The following is a 27,275-nucleotide window of genomic DNA, read 5'->3' on the forward strand; positions in this document are numbered from 1 at the left end:
GGAAATTGGTCTTGATCAAGGACACATGACAAAACCAGTGGAAATGTGCGTCGGCCATGGGTGGGGGGAGTGCGGGAGGTGAAGGGGAAAATAGGAGCATGAATCATGTAACCATGTTAAAAATGATTATTAATAAATGTTAAAAAAATCACATTTGCATTATAAAAACTTTGGTAGGACTCCTTTATCTATGCTTTCAAATATATAGTATTGGGATTAATTGTTCTTTAAATGTTTGGTGGAATTCGCTTCTTATTTAGTATGTTATTTTTAGTTCAGAATTTTTTTTATAGAAATAAAGGCAGTCATCCAGGTATTTCTTTGTCATTAGTCTTGGACCTTTTTCCCTATTCAGCACAGACAACATATCATTAATATAAAATCACTGACACAAAAATGGTTCTTTACACTACAGATAAAGATAAAAATAAAAATTCCTAGTGAACATATGGATTTATAGACTCTCTGCAAAACACTCACAGCATCCACCAGGGTCTGCAACCTGGAAAACATGAGAAATTAAGTTTTTCAAAATTTCTCTCATCAGTTAAAAGCATACCCCAAAGGTAAAAAAAATATTTTTTAAGGTTTTGGTTTTAATCAAATTGAATGCTGTGAAATTATAGTGGCCAAAATAAAGAAGAGATAGAATAACTCACCCTCATTTACATCTTTGTAGAGGAGAGGGGGTATGAATATAGGACACTATACATATCAGACTTTTGGAATTATGTTTGTTAGTTTTGCTAAGAATTTTTTCTTCCTCTATTGTAAGGAATGATGCTCTGAGAGAGAATGGAAGAAGGGAAGTAACTGGAAACACAAACAAAATTGTAATGAGAACAGGCCAGTCCTTCTACAATACAAAAAATATAATTTTAAATATTTAAAATTTTTTAATTAAATGTTAAAATTAAATATTTGTTGATCTTAAAAGGCCAAGTATTTAAAATTCCTTTTTAGAATATAGTAAATATTAATAAGTATAATTCACATAAATAAAGGATCTTTGGGGTCCTCAACCATTTTCAATGATATAAAATGTTTTTAATAATTTTTATTAGGTGTATAAAGATATCCTAAGATGAAAAAGTATGAGAACTGCTGCTCTAGGAAAATTTCCTTAGAATGTCCCAAACTCAATAACTTAGATTTAAAACATTTTCTGGTTCTAGATGATTAAAGGTAGTACTTAGAAAGGAAAGAAAGAAATGATAACTAAAGAAGAACCTCAAATTCATTTCACTTTGGTGTCTATGGAAAAACTAAAAGGAAAAATTTATAGAAATTCTTAACCTGTGGAAGTAAAAATTAGGAAATTTGATGTCTAAAGAAACCTTAGCATTAGCTGTAGTGACCTATAACAGAATCTAGTGACTATGTCAAATAGCATCAGGAGATTTCAGTTTTAGAGCTCAATTTCTTTATCTGAAAAATAGGATTAATATTTACTAGCAAGTAAATATTAACATCAACACATTGTGAAAATCGGTGAAGATTTGGAAGCCAACTCCCTCAGATGTCAGAGAATCCTTTTATTTTACTTTTTATCCCTTTAACCCCCAGGCCACGAAAGAGAGATCAAAAAGCCAATGATGAAAGTATTTTCATGGAACCTCAAAATATGCCATTACAACATTGGAAGTCATTGACCTAGAGTAGTGATGGCAAACCTTTTAGAGATGGTGTGCCAGGCCCTACCCTCATCCCACCCCCCCAGACTGCACCTTCCAGAGACCACGTGCCATGTTCCTCCTCCCCACAAGTTCCAGGTGAGTCCTGCCCCTCCTTTACTCCATACAGGGGAGGAAGAAAGTGCTCCCATTGGGCTGCTAGGCAGAGGGGTGGGTGAAGTGAGGAATGTCCTCAGCAAGCATAGAGAGGGGGAGAGCAACTCAACCCAAGTCCTTCTGCCTTTCTAGTAACAAACTGGGGTGTGGGGTGGGCAATGGACAGCCACGTGCCCACAGAGAGTGCTCTGTGTGCCATCTTTGGCACCCATGCCATAGGTTCACTATCACTAGAGCATAAATTACTTGGAGGGCATAAATTACTGAATACATGCAGAAGCTATATACAGATTTCAAGTCACTCAGTTTTTATTTAAAATATGACAAAAAGTCACAATTTACTGAATGATGCCTATTGTCCTGAAAGAGTTCACACAACAACTCTGAATGTTGCCTAAGCCCATCCCCCAAGATTGGGGACAGAAAAAATGTAATTCACAAGATCATAGATTTAGAATTGGAAAAGATCTTACAAGCCATCTAATCTAATCATTTTGTTTTATAGATGAGGAAGATAAGAATCAGAGACAAGAAGTAACTGATCCAAGATCACATAGGTAGCAGACTTGGCATTTGAACCCATTGCTCTGATTCCAAATCTGGTTTTCTTTGTACTATACCATACCGCTTTCCCCAAAGGATCCTATACATGGTTAAATACTCCAGACCCTTCAAATCATCATTAGACAATTGGGGGGGGGGGGAGAGAAAGCAGAAAACAGAAAATGCTATATTATACACAAGTTGTTTTAGGAATTTTGTATTAGCCATTTCCTAATTACCAAAGTGCATGCTAAGCAATCCCAACATTTATTAACCTGTGTATCTCACAAAGCTATTTGTACATGCCAAATATTTTCTTTTTCTTTCTGAAAGATGTCACTCTCCGTTTAGGAGATGGGTGAGGCAGAGGTGAATGTATGAGGGTGTGATGAATCACAAATGAATATTACCAAAGCACAGGAAAGGTGGGAGGATTCATATTTGCCTACTCCCTAATATTCTGACTCACATACACTCACTCACTCTCTCACTCACTCACTCTCACTCTCTCTCTCTCTCTCTCTCTCTCCCCTTCTCCCTCTCTCTGTCTCTCTCTGACACACACACACTCATGATTAGTTTTATTTTTTCCATAACCTATAACATTTTGAATTCCAAATTCTTCCCTCCCTCCTTGAGAAGGCAAGCAATTTGAGATCATGTAAAACCTTTCCATAATAACTATCTTGTAAAAGAAAACACAAAGTATGCTTGGCTCACACACCTGTTACCTTCACCTATTGACTCAGTTTTGAGTTCTATTTAATAAACTTTTACATGCTTTTTAAATTCTCTCTGCATCAGAGATTCTTCATATGAGGTTACCCTAGAGGATCTGTGGATAGATTTCAGGTGGTTCATGAACTTAGATAAGAAAAAAAATCCCCATATCTTTATTTTGATACAAATGATTTCCTTTGTAAACCCTTGTATTTTATTTTATGTGTTTAAAAACATTATTCCGAGAAGAAATCTGTAGGCTTTAAGAACTAACAACATAGTCCATGTTACAAAAACAGGTTAAGAATTCCTGCTCAACACACATACTTGACTTTACCTTTTTGGCAACATTTTTCTTCAGGGGCCTCCCACTCCACCAGAATGCAGTCCTAGTCCCAGTTGGCTTCTTGTCCTCCCACCCTCTACAATGTTAAGCATTAAAGCTCAGCCTTTGGCATTCTTTCTCTCCCTCTCCAAATTCTCCTCTGATTACCTTCCCATGAATTCTACTGTCAGCTTCCTACAGAAGATTTCCTTCTATCCAGATCTCCTGGTGATCTATAGCCAGAGCTCCAGGTCAGCATTTTCACCTGCATAGTAAACTCTACGTGGTTGTTCCACCATTACTTTTTTTTTAATTGTTTGTTGATTACATCAGAATTCTCAGGTATCTTCCTCTCCCTACATAGAGAAGGCATCATTTGACAAAAAATTATATATGTATATATAAACCATGCCTTTCATGCTTCTATTTATCAGTTCTTTCTCTGATGGTGGATATTTGGTTATTCTTCAAACATTAATCCTCTCTTGGTTTTACTCATTTCACTTTTCATAATTTCATGTAGGTATTCCATTTTTTTAAACTTAACATGTTGGTCATTTCTTATAGCATAGTAGTATTACATCACAATCATATACCACAACTTGTTCAGCCAATCCCCAATCGATGGACATCTCAGTTAACAGTTCTTTGACACCACAAAGAGAGCTGTTAAAAATATTTTAGTTTCTTTTTCTTTTCCCCTGATCACTTTAGGAAACAAACCTAATAGTAGGATTGTTGGGTCAAAAGTTTTACACCATTTTATATGCTCATATTCTCTCCAGAATGCTCACCAAAATAGTTGAGTCAGTTCAGTTCCACCAACAGTGTATTTAAATCCCCCTTTCTCCCACCATTACTTCTAACAACATCTGGAAGAACATACTGGGGTAAAGACTGTTTTCTTCTCCAGTGCCATCCACAGCTTAAGAGAAGTGAAACCCCTCAAAGACTTGCTGGTCTAAAATGCCCTTATTTCCATCTATGACTTGAGGGGGAGAAATCTCTCAAACCTATAGAAAACAAGTCCGGAATGGCTTTGCAGATCCTAGAATTAAAGGGAACTACTTTTCATTGAAAATGGTCATACTGCCTCAACCTGGCAGCCAGCCAAGGTTGCAGAACTGGCAAGCTCTGAAGATACTAGGTTTGAGAGTTCTGCTGGCCAAAAAAGCCTAGCATTGCTTCATAGACCTTAGAGTAACAGAAAAAAAAACTTTCCATCCCTACCATTATGAGTGCATACAAGGGTGAGTGAGAAAGCCCAGAAAGAGATTTGGAGGGATGGATGCCACACTAGGCACCAAGCCTTTTATATCTCCAACACACAGTTAAATATAATGTGAGGTACACTTGCTATGGGAGCCAAAGACAGCAAAAGTATTCTAGGATAATTTGAAGGGATAGAGAATTCTATTCTATAAGAATATTATCAAGGGGAGTAGCTAGATGGCTTAGTGGATAGACTGCCAGACCTGGAGAAAGGAGGTCCTGCTTTCAAATCTGGTCTCAGGTACGTCCTAATTGTATGGTCCTAGGCAAGTCACTTAACCCTGACTGCTTCACCCTTATGATTCTTCTGCCTTGGAACTGATTTTAAGACAAAAGATAAGAGTTTTATTTTTTTAAGAATATTATCAAGATCCTCATAGAACTTCTCTACTTCTTAATCCTTAATAATTGATGTTGTGTAATCTGCAAATATTTTCATGATTGTCTTTTTCCAGATATTTATCACCAGTACTGCAAATTAGGACAGGTAAATAAATGGATGGGATGAACTAATGAAAAGGCATTTATTAACTACTTATTATATGCAAAGCCAATATCTCACTAAAAAAATGTTTCTTGTTGCCTTTGTATGTAGGACATATATCAACTCTACCAATGCCTTTCTTTGCCTTTCCTCCGAGGAGGGCCTGTGAACCATCTTTCCATTTATCTACCATTTCATTCTTTCTTCTGGTTTCAAGTATAGCAAGATCATTAGGGTTTTCCCCAGAAATATGTACATTCATTAATTACTGGACAAGGATCTCACATTTACAATGCCAACAGTCAAATTAAAGTTTACAGATTGCAGAAAAGCTGTCTTAGCATCTTCTAGCTCTCTTTCTCCCTTTCTCTCAGTGTCACCACAGAATCAGGAGTCCATAAGCACTAATAATCATTTTATATTTTCCTTTGTTTCATGAATTGCTATGGCCATAAAACTTCATCACCAAGTGACTGACTACTGCTGGCAATAAATCTCTCTGTAATTAGCTAAGTTAGTACTTTAGAAAAAAAGGTTTATTCAGTTATTAAGACCATACCTGAGGCCTTTTCAGCACGGTTTTCACTCTATTCACCTAACCTTCAAGAATACAAGATCCCCTCTATAGCACAATGAAGGACCAAAGTAGGACATTATGGAAGAAAGTGAATAATGTCATCAGAAAAGTTTTCTCCATGCATAACACGACAGACAATAAAAGCCTTAGAAGCTGAGAAAGTTGTTTTACACAACTGATTAGCAACTAACACTGGGTTTAACATTTTAGGTAAGAAGGCTGCTCAGACAGAAATATTATTAAAGCCCATAAGAAAGTCTTCCTTTTGTGAGAAAAGGATAAAAACTGTCTGAAAATCTAATCTTTTCCCAAAACACAAGAATGTCAGATAATCTGTTGAAAGGATCTGCCATTGTGATTAGACATTATCAGATATGCCTTGGTTATATCAGCATGAAAATATTTTCCATTTGCATTATGAAAAAATGGATGCCTCCCACAACCTTTACTGGCCTTTTGGACTAAAAACGTTTATAAAGACAAAGCAGAAAACTAATTCTGCTATTGGTTTCATCTCATTAAGAAGGTCCAGAGACTTGTAGTTTTTCTATTAGTTAAGAATATGTCTGCCTGCCAAGCTTCTCTGGGTAAAAAGTTACAGAGAATAATTTTTCAAAGATATTTACTTACATCTGAAGATAGATAAACCTGCTAGGCTTTAATAATTTGGGATAAAAGTAGAAATGCTATTTATATGGTTTTCCTTCAAAGTCCAAGTCTAAAGAGAAAACACCCTGCACATTTTGTTTCTAAAACTTAGGTTTACACGAAACATCTTTCTTCTATTACTCCCCAAAGTGCTTTAAGGAAATAGAAGAATGAAGTTCCTAGTCAGCAGGTTGTGTGAGCACACACACGTACATGTACACACACACACACACACACACCCCAAGGGATGAGCAGAATAAACTTCAGGTTTTACACGTTCCCAAGTGTGTGCTTATAGAACTTAGTAAAGCAGCTGTAGACGTAGGTAATAGAATATAAATTACATTAACTTCACATCTCCCAAGCAGTCTCAGAAATCAATACATCTGGAGCACCCATAATATAGTAGGAACTAAACTATAAAAAGACACGTAGAAATCTCTCATTCCCAAAGGGAGAACCAAAAAAAGGTTTTACCCTCATCTCCTGGGTATCCATTCTACTACTATCAAAAGCAGAGAACAACCACTGAATGAACAAGAATTTAATGAGGGGCCTGGTGTAGGAGTGAAAGAGCCAACTTTGAAACAAGGAACACCAGGGACCAAGTCCTGCCTCTATATCTCCATATATGTATACACCAGTAGATACACGTGCATATTTTAAATTAAACATAAGAACAGAATAAGATGACCATTTATTTTTAAGGGGAATGACTTGGAAATATGTTGGGGGGTGGTTTCCTAGGAAGAATACATTTCTGCCCTTGTTTCCCAAATATGGTCTTTACAAGAGATGTTTCATGCAAATTTCCAGCAATTATAGGTGGCACTTCTACCATTGCTTCCTAATTATACTATTTCTTCCCATCCTCTGCCCTTATTTCTTGCTCCTCTGGGTTGTCTGGAGTCAAGTCTTACCAGTTTGAAAGAGCTGATTATTAAATTTTCAGTGCAAACATTTAAATTTCCAAAATGGACAAATGCTACAAATCAGGGCTTAATTTATTGTTTTGCTAATTATCCAGATTTAAGAAGGTATTAAAGGGGCAGTTAGGTGGCTCAGTGGATAGAAATCTAGGCCTAGAGACAGGAAGTTTAAATATGGCCTCAGACACTACCTAGTTATGTGACTTTTGGCAAGTCACTTAACCCCAATTGCTTAGCCTTTACTACTATTCTGCCTTGGAACGGATATCTGGTATTTATTTTTAGACAAAAGGTAAGGGTTTGTTTTTAAAGAAGGTTAAGGAAAATAATTAAGATTAAACTGAAAAGTGTGTCAGTTTTTCCCCAGAGAGTCATTTGTTAAACATTTACCAATATATTCTGGTGCACCTGAACTTTGAAGGTCAAGTATAAGAAGTGGCACAATATACAAGTCCTAAACTTTTCCCTGACTTGAAAACTAATAATTTTACTCAACAGTTTCTGGAAACTTTTGTTTTTGGCTTTTCTTCCATTTTTCTCCTATTTTGGTCCAATAATAAAGCCAGCTCTGAAATTATTAAGACTGGGATTATCTCCAATTTCTCTTGTATATACCTCCTGTTTGCATATTAGATTGTTAGCTCCCTGAAGGCAAAGACTGTTTTTACCTTTCTTTTTATATCCAGAGATTAGCACAGAGTCTGGTACATGGAAAGTAATTAATAAATACTTGTGGACTTACTGACTAGTCAATGAACATTATAGAAAATGTGAATAAGTTGTTTGCAGTTTTCCCAGTTCTTATATGGTTTGACCACAAAGGTCAATTAACGTAACTTATTATTTTATCAAGCATAACAGGATATTCTTATTACACAACGATGTCTTTTAAGGCAAGCAGCAAATGAGTTATGTGGATTTGGGCTTTCAAAGACCTTTTCTGTGTACCTCTTAGTTCTCGGCTGCATTGAAGGTTAAGTCTTAAGACAGCTGAGTTTTGGGTAGGTGAGGTGTTATTGTACCTCTTTCTACTGCTAAAATGGAAACTAAAGTTTATCTTACAGATAACCACAAATAATCTTTTGTCAAATGTTTTTATTCTATTATTTCCAAATAGTGCCAGAGAAATAAATATTTGCTCCAAATGTGTAAGCTGAAAGGATGATTTGCCAGATTTGACTCTATTAACTATGGTGACCTGCCCTTAGAATTTGGCAAAAATTTTTTCTCAAGTCTTCTCTAACCTCCTCATTTTGGCAATGTTGGACTTGGTGGTTAATATGCCAGGAATATATTTCCACTTCACCCACACTATTAAAAATGGATTGATACACAGTGACAAAGATAAAAGTGACAAGTTTTGTTTGACTGTTTAGTTTTAAGAGAAGGTAGGTTCAGGAATCCCAGCTACTAAAGTCATGCTCAAATACCTGAGGAAACCATGAAAGAGGAGGATTCTTGCCATATTAGATGACTGACCTGCTTGGAAAACAAGTTCCCTTTAAAATGAGTCCATAGCAGGGCAGCTAGGTGGCAAAGTGGATACAGAACCACATCTAAAGATGGGGTCAAATCTGGCTTCAGACACTTGCCAGCTGTGTGATCCTGGGTCAGTTATTTAACCCCAATTGCCTAGCCCTTACTGCTTTTCTGTCTTAGAACTGATATTTAGTATTGATTCTAAGACAGAAGGTATGGGTTTAAAAAAAATAATAAAATTAAATAAAATGAGGCCATAATAGAAAAACCAGGTTTCATAATTAAGAAGAAAGAGCAATGGGCTGGAAGTTAAAGCACCTGAATTCATGTTCTGGTCCAGGACTAACTGAAAGTATTGCTGGAGACAGGTCATTACTTCTTTGTGTCTTATTTCTCCCATCTGTTAGGAGCATTTCTGGCTTTCCCTATCTCACAGGGCAATAGTGAAAACATGAGAGATGAGACAATATCCATGGTATCACAAGCATTCCCCAATTTATTGTGCCCTGCTTTATGGCATTTTGCAGATAGTTTGGTGTTTGTTTTTATTTTTGTTTTACAAATTGATGGTTGGTGGCAGCCCAACATCAAAAACAAGTCATTGTTCCAAAAGCACATGCTCCCATTGTGTCTCTGTATCATAGTTTGGTGATTCTTCTCAATATTTCAAACCTTTAGATTATTGTTATACCTGTTCTGATGATGTATGACCAGTGATCTCTGTTGTTACTATTTTAATTGTTTTGGGGTGCAAGGAACTACACTTGTATGAGATGGCAAACAAAATCAACAGGCCAATTAACAACCCTACACTGGCTCTAAGTGTTCAAGTGAAAGGAAAAATCAATTGATGCAGCAAACTTCATTACTGTCTTATTTTAAGAAATTGCTTCAGTCACCCCAATCTTCAATAGCCATCAGTCAACAACCATCAAAACTGAGACATGAAAGACAGCTGGTGGCTCAGTGTGGATTGAGAGCCAGGTCCAGAGATGGGAGGACCTGGCTTCAAATCTAGACCCAGACACTTCCTGGCTGTGTGACACCTTACCATTCTTCTGACTTGGAACCAATACACAGTATTGACTCCAAGACGGAAGGTAAGGATTAAAAAAAAAAAAAAGAAAAAAAAAAAAAAAAAAACAAGTCAAGACCTTCCACTAGCAAAAAGATTAAAACTTGTTGAAGCCTCAGTTGACAGTATTTTTTTTTAGCAATAAAGTGTTTTTTTACCTAAGGTAGATACATTTTTTAGACCCAATAATATCTCACAATTAAAAGACTACAATATAGTGTGAACATAACTTTTATATATACTAGGAAACTGAAAAATTCATGTGATTTGCTTTATTGTGGTGGTCTAGAACTGAACCCCCCCAACATCTGTGAAGTCTGCCTATATTAATATTTCCTGGTCTTGCTATAGCTCTTATGAGCTCTAGTCTCAGAATTGATGTCACTTGTCAAAAGGTGGCTTAAAAGTCCTTTATTTTAAAGTCAGACACACTACTATTATACTATGTAGGTGAACTCTAAAATCATAAGATTCTATGCTCTGGCTACTAAGCAAATGCAAAAAAGTTTTATGTTCTTTGGCTCTTCTTATTTTCAAGAAAACTCACGAAAATTTTAAAAAGAGGAAATTGGAACAAGAAACTTCCCCAAACTACTGGCATTCAAACTGTGGATAATTCTGTAACTTAAAAAAAATTGCATAGCCCAAACAGCAGATTAAATAGATTTTCAAATTATGGTCAAGAATAACCCAGCTGTCTGCAATAAACCACAGTCAGAAACCACATTCAAGTTCAAACCCTGGATTGAACTTTAAACCATAAATTTGAACTTGATTTCCTTAAAGGGATAAGCAGGTTAGGAAGTTTAATTTAATTTAATTCATTATCATCCTTATTATTATGCCTTAGAATATATATATATACACACACTCAGGGCATGAATAAAGAATGATCATTTTTATTACTACAGGGCTGTGAGAAAGGCTCAGCTGGCCCCAAAATGAAGAGATACCAGCCCAACTAAAGTCTTTTCACCAGCCCAACTAAAGTCTTTTCAACAAAATAATTCTGAAAATAAAGATTTTTCTAAACCACATCCAGTTTCCCAGAGAGAATAGAAAACTAAGTAGGGTCCATTCACAAGACCACAGCAATACTCTTATAAAAAAAATATGGGGGGGCAGCTGAGTAGTTCAGTGGATTGAAAGTCAGGCCTACAGAAGGGAGGTCCTGGGTTCAAATCTGGCCTCAGACACTTCCTAGTTGTGTAACCCTGGGCAAGTTTCTTGACCCCCATTGCCTACCCCTTACCACTCTTCGGCCTTAGAACCAATACACAGTATTGATTCTAAGACGGAAAGTAAGGGTTATTAAAAAAAAAAAACATATATATAGAAACAGGGGCAGCTAGGTGGCTCAGTGGATAGAATGCCAGATCTGGAGTCCAGAGGACCTGGGTTCAAATCTGGCCTCAGAGACTTCCTATTTATGTGACCCTGTGCACACTTAACTGTATTTGCCTAGCCCTTGCCCTTACCCTTCTGTCTTAGAGTTGTTACTAAGATAGACAGTAAGGGTTTTAAGAGAAATAAATGAAAAATATAAAAATATAAAGGAAGCAACACAAAGCATAAGTTAAAGGTATGTCTGAAATTTCAATCTCTCTCTCTCTCTCTCTCTCTCTCTCTCTCTCTCTCTCTCTCTCTCTCTTTTTTTAGCCCTTACCTTCTATCTTAGAATAGCTACTAAGTATTGGTCCCAAGACAGAAGGGCAGTAAGGGCTAGGCAATGGAGGCTAAGTGATTTGCACAGGGTCACACAGTTAGGGAGTATCTGAGGCCAGATTTGAACCCAGGACTTCCTATCTCCAGACCTGGCTCTGTATTAATTAAGTCACCTACCTGCCCCTAATTTCAGTCATTTCTAGGAATGGAACTATCTGGATCACAAGCATAGACACATTTACATTTAGATTATGCCAACAAGATGAATTCCTCAAGCCTCCATTTTTAAGACCTGGATTAATTTAAGCAATTTAAGTCTTTACCTCTTGGTAATCTGGGTTGGCTCCTGCAAGTCTGGATCCAGTTCAAATATCTCATTATCTAGGAGCCTTCGGAGTGTCACATCTGCTAGCTGTTCCATTATCTTAAATACCTCATCAAGGTTAAGAAACATGGAAAAATCACGCTCTTTATTCTGCGTGGTAATGCGGATGGTGTCTGTCATGAAGACATTGCATGTCCTTTCTAGCTTCTGAACATCAACCCAGGGGACAATGAGTTTGACTGCAAGAGAAGAGAGCAAAATGAGCATCTTTATCTTAGAATGTTCCTTTTCAAGTCAAACCTAAATGTGTTATAAAACATCAGAACTTGGGTTTTTTGGTTCTTTAAAAATGCAGATCTCCAAATAGCATTTTAGGGCATTTTTTTTTAAAAAGAACAAGACTGGTCATCACTTGTATATCAAGATGAAATTAATTTTCAATCAACCAACAAGCATTTATTAAGCACTGACTGTAAGTCAGGCAATGTGCTACACACTATGGATACAAAGAAAAAGTAAAAACAGTTCCTGTCTTCAAAAAGCTTATATTTTAATTGGGGTTATGACATATTTAAGTCAGAATATGCAAGATAAATAGAAAGTAGATACATAGCACAGAAGATAGAAAAGATCAGACCTGGAGTTAAGGACCTGGTTTCAAATCTAGCTTTGGTCATTTTCTGACTTTGTAACCCTGGGCAAGTTGCTTAACACCAACTGCCTACCTCTTGCTGTTCTGTATTAGAATTGATACTAAGATAGAAGGCAAGAGTTTAAAAAAGAAAAGAAAAGAAAAGAAAAAAGTAAAAAGAAGGAAATTTTATAGGAAATGGCACTAAATTTTGGGGGTGAGGATGGGTACAGAATGGAGATCAGGAAAGTCCTCTTGGAGTAGATGGTACTTGAATTTTTTTTTTCAATTAAATTTTCTCTTCCTTTCTTTGAGTTGAGTCTAAAAGGAAGCCTCAGATTCGCAGAATCCAAGTTTGGAAGGGAGAAAAATTCAGGCACTGGGTTAATAAATGGAAGTGTTGTGTGCAAAGAAGAGTTTTCTCTTTGGTACCATTTTCTAAAGTCACAGGATTTATCCAGTACAGTGGTTAATAAATGCAAGCATAAAGAAGATCATTTTGAAGCATACCATTAACAATCATCCTGTGTAAAATTTCTGAATATTTAGAACCACAAGAATTGTCAGTCAATATTTTTTTAAGCCACCAACTGCAAAATTCTGGATTCAAGGGCAACATTCATCTAATGTAAAAAAAAAAAAGCTATGAAAGAGGAGTATGTTAAGTTAAAAGATTATTCACAGGCAAAGTTTTTCTAAATAGGACAAACATTTAGGTCGTGTCAAAGAACAGTGTTCTAACAGTGAACTTACAAATAGAGCTTTTATGCAACTCTTTTGTTAAAAGAAAAAAATCTACTGTTCGTACTGTCCTTTATAGATACAAATTATGTATTCTCCCAGCTAATGTTGAGGAGAAAACAAATGGTTATAGTATCAGAAAATCAGAGCTGGAAGAGACCTAAAGGAGGGCTGGGGACACCATTTTATAGAGGAGAAAAATGAGATGCAAAAAAGTGAAATAATTGTTAGAGCCACACAAGAAGCCAGTGGCAGAGTCAAGATTTAAAATCATATTCTCAAACTCCAAATCTAGTTTTCTACTATATAAAATCTAGCAATCAATATCAGTTACAGAGAGGCAATTTCCACATTGTGGAAATCATGCTAGACTTTAAGTCAGGAAACCTGGGGAGGAGTCCCAGGTCAAATGATAACTACCTGGGTAACCCTGAGCAAGTTATTTAAATTCTTGGGGCCATAGTTACACAAATCTTCATCAACAAGTAACTCTCTTTACAAGTTGTGGTGAGGAAAGCACCTTATAAACTATAAAATGCAACCCGAGTTCTTTGTAATATAACAAAAATTAAAGAAAACTGAATAAGCAACAGTCATTATTATCAAGAATAAGAAAATGGCTCAGTTCCTCAAAGTCTTATAATAGTATGAGAACAAGTAATGGATTTCTAAACAGGAACCTTTGGGCAAAGGTTATTTTCTCTTTTAAAACGAAATAGACCCAATGGGTATTTCCATTATTTTTCACAATAAATTTTGTATTTAATATAAACCAACAAAATTTTAATAATAAATAAAATACAGATTTGTAATCATTCATTTTAGTCAAATAAATTATTTTAATAATGATGTTTTTAATAATATAAACAAGTATACCTGTTTTCAGACCCATAAGAATCTAAGAGAGGGAAAAAAAGACTGAGTTTCACAGGATGTTAGAGCTAGAAAGAGCTTCAGTTTCCCCTAGTCCAAATCTCTCATGTTACCGATCAGGAAACTAATATAATGAATGACTTGCCCAATCTTAGATGCAGAGAAGGATCTCAACCTTGGGTCATCAGTTCCTGTCTATGCTACCCCTATATAAACTTCTATATACATATGTATTTAATGAGATTATATATGAGTGCATATGTGCGCATACATACATACATGTTATATAGCTACATATATGTGTATATTTAATGTACATTAAATATATATGTGTATATTTAATGTACATTAAATATACACATATTTAGCTTTGCAAACTTTAAAGCAATATATAAATGTTACCTATTATATGCTTAATAGTTATTTCCATAAGCATCAAGAATGAGTAAATAACCTCAGATATTTCTGGTCCTGACTAATCAATGTGTTATAGAGATGGCACCGGGCTTGAAAACAGGAAGAACTGGGTTCAGATCCTGTCTCAGACTCTGGATAAGTCATCTAATCTCAGATTTCCCTTTGGTAAAATGAAAAGGTTGGATGCAGTGGCCTAATCTTTCCCTTAAGCTCTAAATCTATGATCCTATGAGTTGGCTAATTATTTCTATATCTATATTCATAGATGTAGCTATAAATTAAATTTGATAATTCAAATAATGGCAGGTAGGTGGTGCAGTGGATAGAGTGCTGGACTGGGAGTTAGGAAGACTCATCTCCCTGAGCTCAAATATGGTTTTGGACACATCCTAACTATGTGATCCTGGACAAGTCACTTAACCCTGTTTGCATCAGTTGTCCTCATCTGTAAAATGATCCAGAAAAGAAAAGAGCATACCATCCCAGTATCTTTACTGAGAAAGCCCCAAATGGGAGGTCACAAAGAGTCAGACATGACTGAAAAACCAACTGAATAAAAATAATTCAAATAATCTCACACCTCAGTGAGGCAGTGTGGCACAGAGGAACTGGTACTAATTATGGATTGAGGAGGATAGCCAGGTTTGAATCATGGTTCTGATACAGACTTGAAAACAGTGGGATGTAGATGCTTTCATCTCTTGCTGATAATGTGAAGAAACCTCTTTGTAAACCTTATTTTTCTATATAAATAAATATAAGTTAATATTATTATAGGCCAGATACACAAATTTATACTATTGATGGCTTTCTTTACCCACAGGATAAAATACACAGTGTTCCTCTGGAACATCTTATATAAACTTAGCCTGGTTTTTAAAACTCTCTACTTGCAATTCAGCTCCAAACTACCTTTCTGGTCTTTTTTCTGGTCTACTCCCCTTTGTGAATTCATAAAGATCTTTTCTCAATGCCTGAAGCATCCTTGTCATGCCCATGTCTACCGCTAAAGTTTTTTTCTTCCAGCTCAATTTCTATCTCCTCCAGGAGGCTTCCTCTGAACTCTTCCCCTACTCTATCCCAAAATCTCAAATTTCAAATATTATTAAGCTAATACCTCTCTTTTTCACTTATCACATTCAACTTATTTGTGTATTTATTCCTTGCCTCTTCTTCCCCCCTTAGATGGTAAATGAGGGAATAAATGACATGTTTTTTTAAAAAAATCTTTGTATTCCCAGCACCTAATAAGATTCATTATATATACCAGACACAATGTTTGTTGAATTTTAAGTATCTAGCTCTGCCCCCTAATAATATTTGGAATGACTTATATGCAGATAGAAGCATTGATGGGGCAGCTAGGGGTACAGTGGATAGAGCACCATGCTTATATTCTCTCTGGAGAGAGAGAAGCCTCTCTCTGGAAGCCTGGAATCAGAAAGATTTGAGTTCAAATCTGACCTCAGACATTTATCTAACTGTGTGACTCAAGCCAAGTCACTTAACCTGTTTGCCTCAGTTTCTTCACCTATAAAATGAGCTAGAGAAGGAAATGGCAAATCATTCTAGTATCTTTCCCAAGAAAACCTCCAATGGAGTCAAAAAGAGTGAAACAATTGAAAAACAACTGAACTTTCTTTGAATATCAAAGATTAAATAAGATGTAGCCTGTGGCATAATAATAGCAACAGTATTTCAGTGCAAATAACAATGATATTACAAAGGGCTTTCTTCACATATAATATCATTTCCATTCTGCAGATAAGGAAATTGAGGTTCAGAAAAGTAATTTGCCTAATTTGAGGGGGATAAGTACAAGCAAATGGGGATGATAATAATAATAGCTACTATATGGGAGTGTTTGCATCTAAAACTCTTAGTAAATCTTTAAAGTATCCTATTAGAATATATATATAGATAGATAAATATATGTATATATATACACACACACACATATACACATATAAAGATACAGATGACACACACAGATTTACATCTATCTACCTCTCTACCTTTAATAGTGGATACTGTAAGGTAGCCACTACTTATGTAAGGTTTATGAAAGGAATGGTCATTTCCATCATCAAAGAAGACCTGATGGTCAAGGTGGCATTTGAACAGGACTCCATGTACACACTCCTAAACAATAAACTCAAGTTGATTGTTTACAAAGCTCAATTCAAGACTAACCAAGATTTAGGAAAGGAACAGGAAAAGGAAGGAAGGCAAGCTCAGTATAAACAAGAATATAAAAATGCCGATGAATTAAAAACACTAGTTAGACACCAGACCCTTCCTTTTACTAAAACTAATCAGGTCAGACCATTTCTGGAACAACAGGAAATAAAAACCAGGACCAGCTATTTTTTTAAATGGAATTATATAATTTAAATAGGATCAGGCATCTGGTTCTATAATTTTTCAATTATGTAATAAATTTACATTTATCTAGTATATGCATCTATCATCTATCCATTGGACAGCATGCTACAATGGATTTAGATTAGAAATCCTATATTTGAATTATAGTTCAATCACTTAAAAAGCTATTGAACCTTGGAAAAGTAATAACCTCTCCAGGATAATTTCTTCATATGTAAGACAAAGATAATGGCAATAAATAATTAAAAACAACTAGCATTTATATAATGCTTTAAAGTTTGCAAATTGGTGTGTGTGTGTGTGTGTGTGTGTGTGTGTGTGTGTGTGTGTGTGTGTGTGTTGTAATGCAGGGTTGCAGCAAAAGCTCTTGCTTTTGTAAAACAACTGTAGCAGCCCTGACAGTTGGAAAGGAATAGAATGTTGAACCAGCCAGGGTGCTCGGCTCACGGGAAAACTGTTAGAGCTGGTCTATAAATATCCCTGGAGTACTAACCAAGGGCTTTTTGCTTCTTGGGGCTTTTGGGCTTTGCCTGATTTCCCTGGACCTCTCCCTTGACCTCTCCATTGACATCCTGCTATTCCCTGGGTTTCCCCATTGGGCCCTGGGAGGAAGGGTGATTTGGTGGGTGGAATCTTTATGGTCATTAGCCTAACAATGACATTTTAAGTCCTAAAAAGGTTAGATAATTTTATCTTCACATACATACAACAATTATATATAATGTGTAAGAATATATTATATTATGTGATTATAACATATAATATCATATTCAATATGTATTATAATCACATAAAATATAGTAGAATACCATATAATTGTGTGTGTGTGTGTGTGTATTTGCCTTATTTGGGCAGCTAGGTAACATAATGGATAGAGTGCTAGGTCTGAAGTCAGGAAGATGAGTCTTTCATAGTTCAAATCCAGTCTCAGACATTTAGTAGCTATATGACCCTGGATAAGCCACTTAATTCTTGTTTCCCTCAGTTTCCTCATCTGTAAAACAAAATAGAGAAGGAAATGGCAAACCACTCTAATATGTCTGCCATGAAAACCTCAAATGGGGTCGCAAAAATTTAGACATGAACGAACAATAAAATTTGCCTTATTAAATGAAAAATACAATCTTTTTTCAAAATGCAAAAATGGTTGAAAAAAATTGAATTAACTAGGGTCAATTAAAATAAATAAATTTTATTTTATACACATAAATAGATAGGCAAACAAATAAACAAGCAAATGAATGAATAAATGAATAAATGAAACAAATAAAATAACCAAAACCAAGGCCTGAAAGTTCTGTACAAGGCACTATAATAAATGCTGTGATTGGATATAAAAGAGTTAGAAAAATAGTCTGGGATGAAGATGACAGCCAGAATTTATGGTTTCTATGAATCACCTCATTTAATTCTCTTTCTCAAGTTGGTTTATAACCAACCCCACAATACTTGACATTATTTAAGAACACTTAGAAAAAAGAATGTATTAGCAAATATAGAATATCACACAAAATAACAACAAACAAGAGGAAATTCTGACAGAATAAAGAAGTAAACACTCTTAAATAAGGCAATGATATACACAGTGGGGAAAAAGAGTGGATTATAGTCAAAAGACTCAGGTACCAATCCTGATTATGTGACTGTAAGCAAGTCATCTTCTGAGCCATAATTACCTTAACTGGAAAATCAAAGAACTGAACTACATGATCTCTAAGGTTCCTTCTGGCCCAAACACTCTAAATAAAGGCAGTGGCATGAAGGTGACACTAAGAAAAAGATAAAAGCAGATTAGCTAGTCTGGAACAGAAAGGCACAAATAGGCGGTTACAAATAATGAATCTCTTACGAGAGAATTATTAGAGAAATCTTTCTAAAGGAGACTTCTGAGAAAGGTTTGAAAGGAAAGTGAGATATGGGCTGGCCAAGAAGAAGGGAGAAAACTGTCACAATAAAAAACAAATCTGTGATGAAGAGAAACGGAGGCCCAAAGTTCCAAGCTTGATCGATTTATCATCAAAGCTAGCAATTGCCAATAAATGGGATACAACCTCTCTTAGTAGCCAAGAATATATCTAAGTCAGAGAAGCTCTTTTATAGCATAGAAACTGCAAAAGTGGTATAATCATCATATAGGGTGCAAAAAATAGATCATGATGCAAGTTACAACAAAAGTGGAGGAGTGGTATAAATTGGGTTATGATTAGTCTGACTCAAAATCCTGGGCCACCAGGTAAATAAAACCTCTGGAAAGTCCCATGGTCAGGAAAGTTCATAGATTAGAATTTTTGTAGTTGGAATTCAGTCCACAAGAATAGAGAATTTTTATAGATTCTTACAAATTTGACTAATAGGAGTTAATCTGAATCTATCTAAGAAAGCCTATCTAATCAAGTCTGAAATCAATTTACAAATATTGATTCTGATTAGAGACACAATTCTCATTCAATTAATACAACATAATCATAACATAAAAATATAATTCAATTATATTTGTATTTTTCAATTGTAAATTACAATTGCAATTAATACAATTAATCATGAAATAGCAATTTTCAAATTTCACAGAAAATTCTAAGTGAAGGCAGTATTATGAAGGTGAAACTAAGAAAAAGATAAAAGCAGATTAGCTAGTCTAGAACAGGAAGGCACAAATAGGGAGCTACAAATAATGAAGTTGGGAAATAGGAGGAGTGGAAGTGGGGAAGGTAACAAATGGTGGAAATCTCTGAAAGGTTTGTTTAATTATGGATGATCTTGTTTCCCATCCTCATCTAACCCTCCACTACACACCAACTTGTCTCTTCCCCAAAATAGATCTACTTTGAAAATTTAATTATTTGAACAAACCCCGAGTTCCATTATGAGATCATTTTTTACTTCTTGAATTTTACCATCTGAAAGTGCATGTTGGCCACAGAAGGGGAATGAAAGGAAGAGAAATATACTACTGACATCATCCATCCTCTGTAAAAGCTGCACACTTAATGGAACCTAAGATGAACTAGAGTGAATAATTCCCTTTCTGGAGGAAAACTGCTTATCCAGTAACTCTTCCAAAGAGTAGAGCTAGGGTTCAATATTGGGAACTTTTGTAAATGTTTCCCTGATGTTAATGAGTAAAGAATACTGGATAAACTGAATTCATTTTATTTACTCTAACATCAGATTATTTACTCTAACATCAGGTCTAGTATTATTTTTTCAAATAATACTGTAGTCAAAATGACTTGCATATCCATAACCAAACTTGCTCCCAGAGAAACGATTTTTAGGGCAGCAAAAAAAACATCTAATTTTCTAGGATCAAGACTTAGATTAATATAATTAAATATATGTCTATATAATTCATGCAACAGTTAATTACATACTGCCTTATGGTATCTTGCCTATTGCTGTCTTAAACTATAATATTTAAATAAATTTCTAAGTCTTAGCCCTACAACTAGACTATACATTTCCAAAAGGCAGGGGAACCAGTGATTATTCATTACTGTATCCAGTATCACATAGTGTCTTGCTCAGAGTAGGCATTCAATTAATATTGACTGACCTGATTTACTATTACTCTTTATACATGCTGATTACTTACGTTCTTTGCCCAAGAAGAAAGAGTAAAAACAGAGGTGGTTAATGCTCAGATACAGCCAACCCTGACGAGGGACTCGACCCTTCCAACAACAGCAAGAATAGTAAGTTATCAACTTCTCAGCTTCAGGAAAGTTAAATCTGGCTTCAAATTTCACCAATGCCTCTCGAAATTTCTCAGGCTCTTCCTCTTGTTCTGCTAATTTACTACGAGTCTCTTCTGCAATCAGGGCCTGTTGGAAATAAAAAAATTCTATTCTACTTGAGAAGAGAAATGGGGAGGTGGGTTGTGTTTTTAGGAGCTAATTAAAGGGATCCAGAGAACAAAAGGACAAAGGCATGCACAAATTTTGAGTATAATTCCTTAAGTGCCATTTTGAAAAGGTATATTAAAATATAGTAACAATTTCTCAAGATTCCCAACACCTGATGAAACTTCATTCCCACTTCACAACTAAGCAAAAAGGTCCTAAATTTGCTTAAGACTCCCAAGAATAATCATTGATACCCTGTAAGCTCACAGAGAGGAAGCAAAGGGGAAGGGCCTTGTTTTCACTTCTTTTGCTGTTGAATCATGTCTGACTCTTCATGGCCTCATTTGTGGTTTTCTTGGCTGAGATACTGAAGTGGTTTGCCATTTCCTTCTCAGCTCATTTTACAAATGAGGAAACTGAGGTGAACAGGGCTAAGTGACTTGCCTAGGGGCACACAGCTAGCAAGTGTCTGAGGTCAAATTTGAACTCAGGAAAATGAGTCTTCCTGAACGACTGTGACTCCTCATAAAGTTTAGGTATTATAATTACTTTTACTTATTTATTTTTCAAAACCCTTAGCTTCTTCTGTTTTAGAACCAATGCTGTGTGTTGGTTCCAAGGCAGAAGAGTAGTAAAGGCTAGGCAATGGAGGTAAAGTGACTTGCCCAAGGTCACACAATTTGTACTTACTTTTATAAAGAAATCATATGGAATTAATTTCTAGTTCTCTTAGGAATCAAATAACAAGATATAATAGTTATGATAGCCCAATGAGAAACAGTGCCATGAACAGAAATGACAAAACAGTAAAAGAAATAAATTTGAACCAGAGAGTCAATTATAAGAGTAACAACTTACATTTATAGAGTACTTTCCAGAATACTTCATATTCATGAAATTTTTTGATTTTCACAGCTTCCAGGGAGGTAGGCAGCATCAGAATCATGCCCATTTTACATATGGGGAAACTAGCTAAATGATTTAGGCAAGGCCAGACAGTGATTGAGAGGCAGACTTAGTACTTGAATCCCTAGATCTGACTGACTCCAAGTCTGGTTTTCAGATAGTTTAGGACCCAGGAATCTCTCACAGGAAGGGAGTTGGTTTTTTTCCCCTTTTTTCTTTAAAGCTTTGTAAGGCAGTTGGAAGTTCAGGGTGTGAATAGGAAATACTTCATTCCCTAGGACTTCTGGCAGAAGAAATAATAGGAAAACAAACATCACTGTTCTCTTTCCACAAGGTGCAGGTCAGCAATTGTAGCCAACGGCTTTAGATTGGGTGGAGTCCTTTGCTTTCTAACCTCTGGCTTATAAAAACTAGAGTCAGCAAGTTTCTTGTAGCCTTTATATACAAGCTTCTTTATTTTAGAGTATTTCCAAGCCTTTTTTGACCATGAACAATTTCTTATTTCTCTCAAATAAGAGAAAGGGACCGCAAAGACTAAAAAATTTTAACAATGGTTGGTAGGTGGCACAGTAGATAAAGCAATGAGTCTGGAGTCAGGAAGACTTGAGTTCAAATCAGCCCTTGGACACTTTTTAACAATGTGACACTGGGCAAATCATTTAACCTTGTTTGCCTTAATTTCCTCATCTATAAAATGAGCTGGAGAAGAAAATAGCAAACCACTGCAGTATCTTTGCCAAGAAAACTCCAAACGGGATCATGAAGAGTTGGACATGACTGAATGATGACTGCCAAACTTTTTGGACTAATGATATCTTCAAACCAGTGAAAAGAAGTAATGTCTCACCCACCCCAACCACACCTCTGACATAATAAATGTTGCATTAAATGTATTAAATTTATATGAATAAAAAAACAAGTTTTTCTTGAAAATTTGATTATTTCACAACAATCTCTGAGGAAACTAGAAGTTTCTCCAGTATGCTGCAAAACCAAGGCTGGGAATGAATTGTTCCTTCAAAGCAAAAAAATCAAGATCAGGAGCTTCACTTATAAGTGAAAAAGGCAGAATTGTAGATTGATGTATATAAATGTTTAACTGGATAGGAAAGTCCTAAGAAGAGAAAAATGCAACTTTTTTCTTTTTTTCCCTAAGTCTTTAATGCAGTGATTCCAAACAATAGTCAAGACACTCACAATTTTATCATTGGAAGCATTTAAAATAATGGGTGATCACTTGTTAGGATTCTTATAAAAGGGATTCTTACATGGGGAGAGAGTGGACTAGATGTCCTCTAAGGACCTTCCAAACCTAAGATCTTACAATTCTCTTTCAGTGGAGGTAAAGAAGAGTCACAAAGCTCTCTTATCTCCTGAAGTTAAATTCACATCAATGTGACTGAACGAATCCATTTGTTTTCAAAAGAAACATGTATTTTATATCATTTTTTAGAAGGTGGAACGATAGGTGTGAATAGGATACCAAATAAATGGTAAGAAAGAGGCCCCAAGTGGTATAATGTCAAGGTTAGAATTGAGACATTCTGTATTTAAAGTCAATCTTACTGGATTATTAATCTCGGCAGGCAGAGAAAGTTAGCAGATCATTGCATATTATATTAAAAGCACAGTAACTTGAGAAAACTATATTAAATGCTGGTTCAGGAATGTTGTCTGTTCAGATTATAAATGTCACAGTAACATTCAGGTTAAGAAGGAGGAAGCAATAGAAATAAGGAACCACAGAAGAAACAGAAACCTACCTTTATTTTCCCTTTAACAAAACTAGCAATATCTTCTTTATTATCAAATACAGACAATGTATGCAGCAGGTTTTGTTCTAGCCACTCCCAATGCTGATTAATCTCCTCTAAGGTTGCACCTAAAATAAGAAACAAGAAGATGTGAAGGATAAGAAAAACTTTTAGACAGATGAAGTATATTTTCAAATATATTGGAAATATATTGCTTCCAGCTATATTTCACTTAAACACAGACTTACAGGATCACAGAGTAAGTTATCCAGTCTAATCCCTACCTGCATAATAATCTTCCTCTGTGACATTCTTAACAAATGGTCATTCTGTCTCCAGGTGAAAGTTTCCAATGAGAGAGAATCCAATGCCTCATGAGGCACCCCATTCCACTTTGGGACAACTCTAGTTTTAAAAAATTTTCCTTATACCAAACCCGAATTTTCCAAAGCATAAGTCTGACCATGCTCAATAAACTCCAGTGGCTCCCTATTAACTCCAGGATCCCATTTAAAATGCTTCATAACCTTTCCCCTTTCTGGTCGTTCTTACACTTCACTTCCATTCTCCTACCTCTATAATCCAACCACACTTGCCTTCTTGCTTTCCCTTGGACATTTGCCAATGCTCTGTCTACCAGGCTTAGAATGCTCTGTCCTTTGTATTTCCCAAGCTTCTTTCAAGATTTAACTCAAATCTCACTTTCTAAAGGAGTTAATTTTTCTGCAGTTTCTTTCCCAGGCCCCCCTCCAGCTCGTGTCTTCTTTTCTGAGATTATATTTCATTTATTATACATACACACAGAGATAATCACGTATCTTATATGTACTTGAGAGTGTTGGGGGAGATTAGAAATGCTAAATTTGAAGACATATTGTCTCCCCCACCTCACCCTTTACTCAAAAAGACCAATGGAGTTCCCTGTTACTTCAAAGATCAAATACAAAATCCTTTGATTGACATTTAAAGCCCTTTACAATCTGGTCCTTTCCTACCTTTCCAGTCTTCTTACATTATACTTTTCTCCAGATGATCTTGGTCTTCTTGTTCCCTACATGTGGCACTCCATTCTCCAGAGATACTACCTTTTCACTGTCTATTATCCTTAATCTTAATACCTTTCCTCTAATGTTACCCCCAAATAAACAAACAAATAAGCAAATAAATAAATAAATGTATATGTTTTTATAGATATACATAGTATATACACACACAAAACACACATACATATATACACATAATTGGTGCTTAATAAATACTAGCTGACTGATCTCTGCCTCCTGGCTTCTATGACTACCTTTAAAATTAAACTAAAATTCTATCATCTGAAGCCCTTTCCTGGTTCCTTCTCTCTCCCACTGACCCTTCACTGCCCCCCATACCTACTTCTGATATTACCTTCTATTCGTACTGTTTATGTCTTATATGTTTAATTTTTACATACTGTCTCCACCCCCAACCCCTGCTTCCTAATAGAATGTGAGCTCCTGGGTGTAGGAATTACATTTTTTGTCTTATTTTACATCTCCATTGCATAATAGAGTGCCTGGCATATAAAAAGCCCTTAATAAATTCACATTGACTAACTAAATAATGTCCTCACATTTAACAGAAAAATGTATAGGAGCTGGTGGTGGTGGTTGTTTTGCTGTAAACATTCAAAAATAAAATATAAAATAATTTAAACAACTTAATTATAGCAACACTTTTGTAAATCCAAAGCAATACACACATTTTTTAAAGCTTACTATTTTTAATTCTTTAGATTGGATTCCAAGTAATCTCAAGGTAAACCTAACTAAAATTCAAAAGTACTGAGAGACAGGTAGCCAAGCCTGAGGTAGGAGTTCAAAATATGGTCTCAACCCCCTTCCTAGTGGGGTGACCCTGGGCAAGTCACTTAACTCCCATTGTCTAGCTTTTACTGCTCTTCTGCCTTGGAACCAATACACAGTATTGATTCTAAGATGAATTCTAAGGCTTTTAAAAAACATGATATAGTGGATAGACAGCTAAGCTCTTAGAATCTGGCTTCAAGTCCCACCCCTGTCTGTGTGACCCTGGGCACAGTACTCTAGACAACTCTGAGTTTCTAAGTGGCAGAGAAGATGCTGACCTTCACTAGCAGATGGAGTTTCCTCATCCAGGAGTTGCCTATATGAATGAAATCAAAGATCTGGTCCCTATTCCATAAAATGATTTAGAACATCCTTTGGACTATGTCTGATTAGTATGTATTATATGTGGGTCTAGTGAATTATGGGTAAACAGAAATAACTACTAACAAGATAAAGGAAAACAAAACAGTTTATACAATATTCTGAATGTCCACTGCATCCAGTTTTAAATATTGAGTTTCAAACTACAAAATAGGATCCTACAAAAGGTTGTCCTTCTACTCTCCACTAAAATCAATTTTCTTCTTTTCTTACTTGGCATTCATATAGCTCTCTGTTTGGAAAGCACTTTATAGTCATTGATCGGTCATTTCTTTCCTCCTCAAGGTCTAAGAACCTGACAGTTGGAACTTTTTTTATTTTAATGATGATTTTTTAAACCTTGCCTTTTGTTTCAGCAGATAGAATCTAACTTCCTTCTGTTCCCAGTCCTGGCCCTAGCATTTATGGCAGTTGTGCTCTCAGCATTCTCTTCAATCCTTTCTTTGGTTCTTCTTCTGGTGTTTGGAAACCCTAGATTCTTACAGGTTTCCCAATCCTATTTGTCTTAATTCCTTTCTGATTCAACAAAGGCTACCCTGCCTGTCTCTCTGTGAAGCTTCTGGCCTTTGCCACTTTAAACTTATTTATGCGCCTTCCTCTATTTTCTGAGATCTTTAACTGATTAGTTCTATTGGTTATAACATTATGATCAAGCTCAAGTCTGGTTTATATGATGGCCAGTTACCTTTTTCTCTGTTTAATGAAATAATGTATTCTTAATTCCATTTAGTTGCCTTATAAACATGTGGCTATTAACTATAAGGAAAGCTAGGCAAGAACCTGAGAGTGGGCCAGGTACCTAATGTTTGCAGAAGCTGGCTGTGTTACATCCTGGGAATGCAAAGGCCAAGCTAGGTAATCTCTTGGGTTTTTTCCTTATACTTGTTTTAAGTATCAACTCTGTACTAGCCATTTTTGCTTACTCCCTTCCAGTTCAAAGAGAATCTTCTTTGGCAGAGAAAACAAACAAAATAAGAAATGAATTCCATCTTCTTTCCATTCTTGATTATTATAATCTCATTTACCTCAGACTCTTCCTTTCTTAAGTATTTTTCCCCTTCAATATAGCCTTAAAAACAACCCTTTATATCCCTAACCAGCCTCAAGCTCATTCTGAGAGTAGGACTGCAGATACCTTTTTTACAGGACTAGATCATGCTTTTATATTCATCCTTAATTACTTGTTTTACCTTTACTCCTGGTATATTTGTTCCTATCTTTTTAAAATCTAAGCTTGTTAATTTTTCTTCAGGATTTTTAAAAAAAAATTCCTTTCCTCCTTTTAATGGAGTTACTTTTCTTTGTGTCTTCAGAATTTCATTCTTAAGAGCTTCCTATCTTTCTGGGGTGACTTCACCTATAGAATTTAAGCCTATGGGACACATTTATCCTTTCTCTAAACCCCCTGAAATCTACCCTGTTAAAATCTAGGTTATGCCAGGACCAGCTTTCCTTTCCTATAGCATAAGATTTTTCAATGGAGTAGTCAATAAGTCAATAAACATTTATTAAGTGCTTTCTATATTTCAGGTACAGGGCTAACTGCTGGGGTTACAGAATGAAGCAAAAGATAGTTCCTGCTTCTGAGAAGCTAAGAAACAAATGGGAGAGACAAGAAGAAAGCAAATATGTACAAACAAGCTATATGATGAATACATAGGAAATAGAGGGAATG

At 35.7% G+C, this 27,275-nt stretch overlaps 1 protein-coding gene across 2 annotated transcripts in view; it reads right to left on the reverse strand.

Annotated features, from left to right (window-relative positions):
* TBC1D8 (TBC1 domain family member 8) overlaps nt 1-27,275 on the reverse strand; it is a 158,389-nt gene that overhangs the window by 34,584 nt on the left and 96,530 nt on the right. For both annotated transcript variants that reach the window (XM_044670436.1, XM_044670435.1), the window contains exons 3-5: nt 23,391-23,509; nt 20,472-20,700; nt 11,831-12,071 (exon numbers count right to left, since the gene is read on the reverse strand). In XM_044670436.1, the coding sequence (XP_044526371.1) occupies nt 11,831-12,071; nt 20,472-20,700; nt 23,391-23,509 (589 nt within the window). The remainder of the gene's footprint in view (nt 1-11,830; nt 12,072-20,471; nt 20,701-23,390; nt 23,510-27,275) is intronic.

This window comes from Gracilinanus agilis, chromosome 3 (assembly GCF_016433145.1).
Source record: "Gracilinanus agilis isolate LMUSP501 chromosome 3, AgileGrace, whole genome shotgun sequence".
In the NCBI taxonomy this organism is placed as follows: domain Eukaryota; kingdom Metazoa; phylum Chordata; class Mammalia; order Didelphimorphia; family Didelphidae; genus Gracilinanus; species Gracilinanus agilis.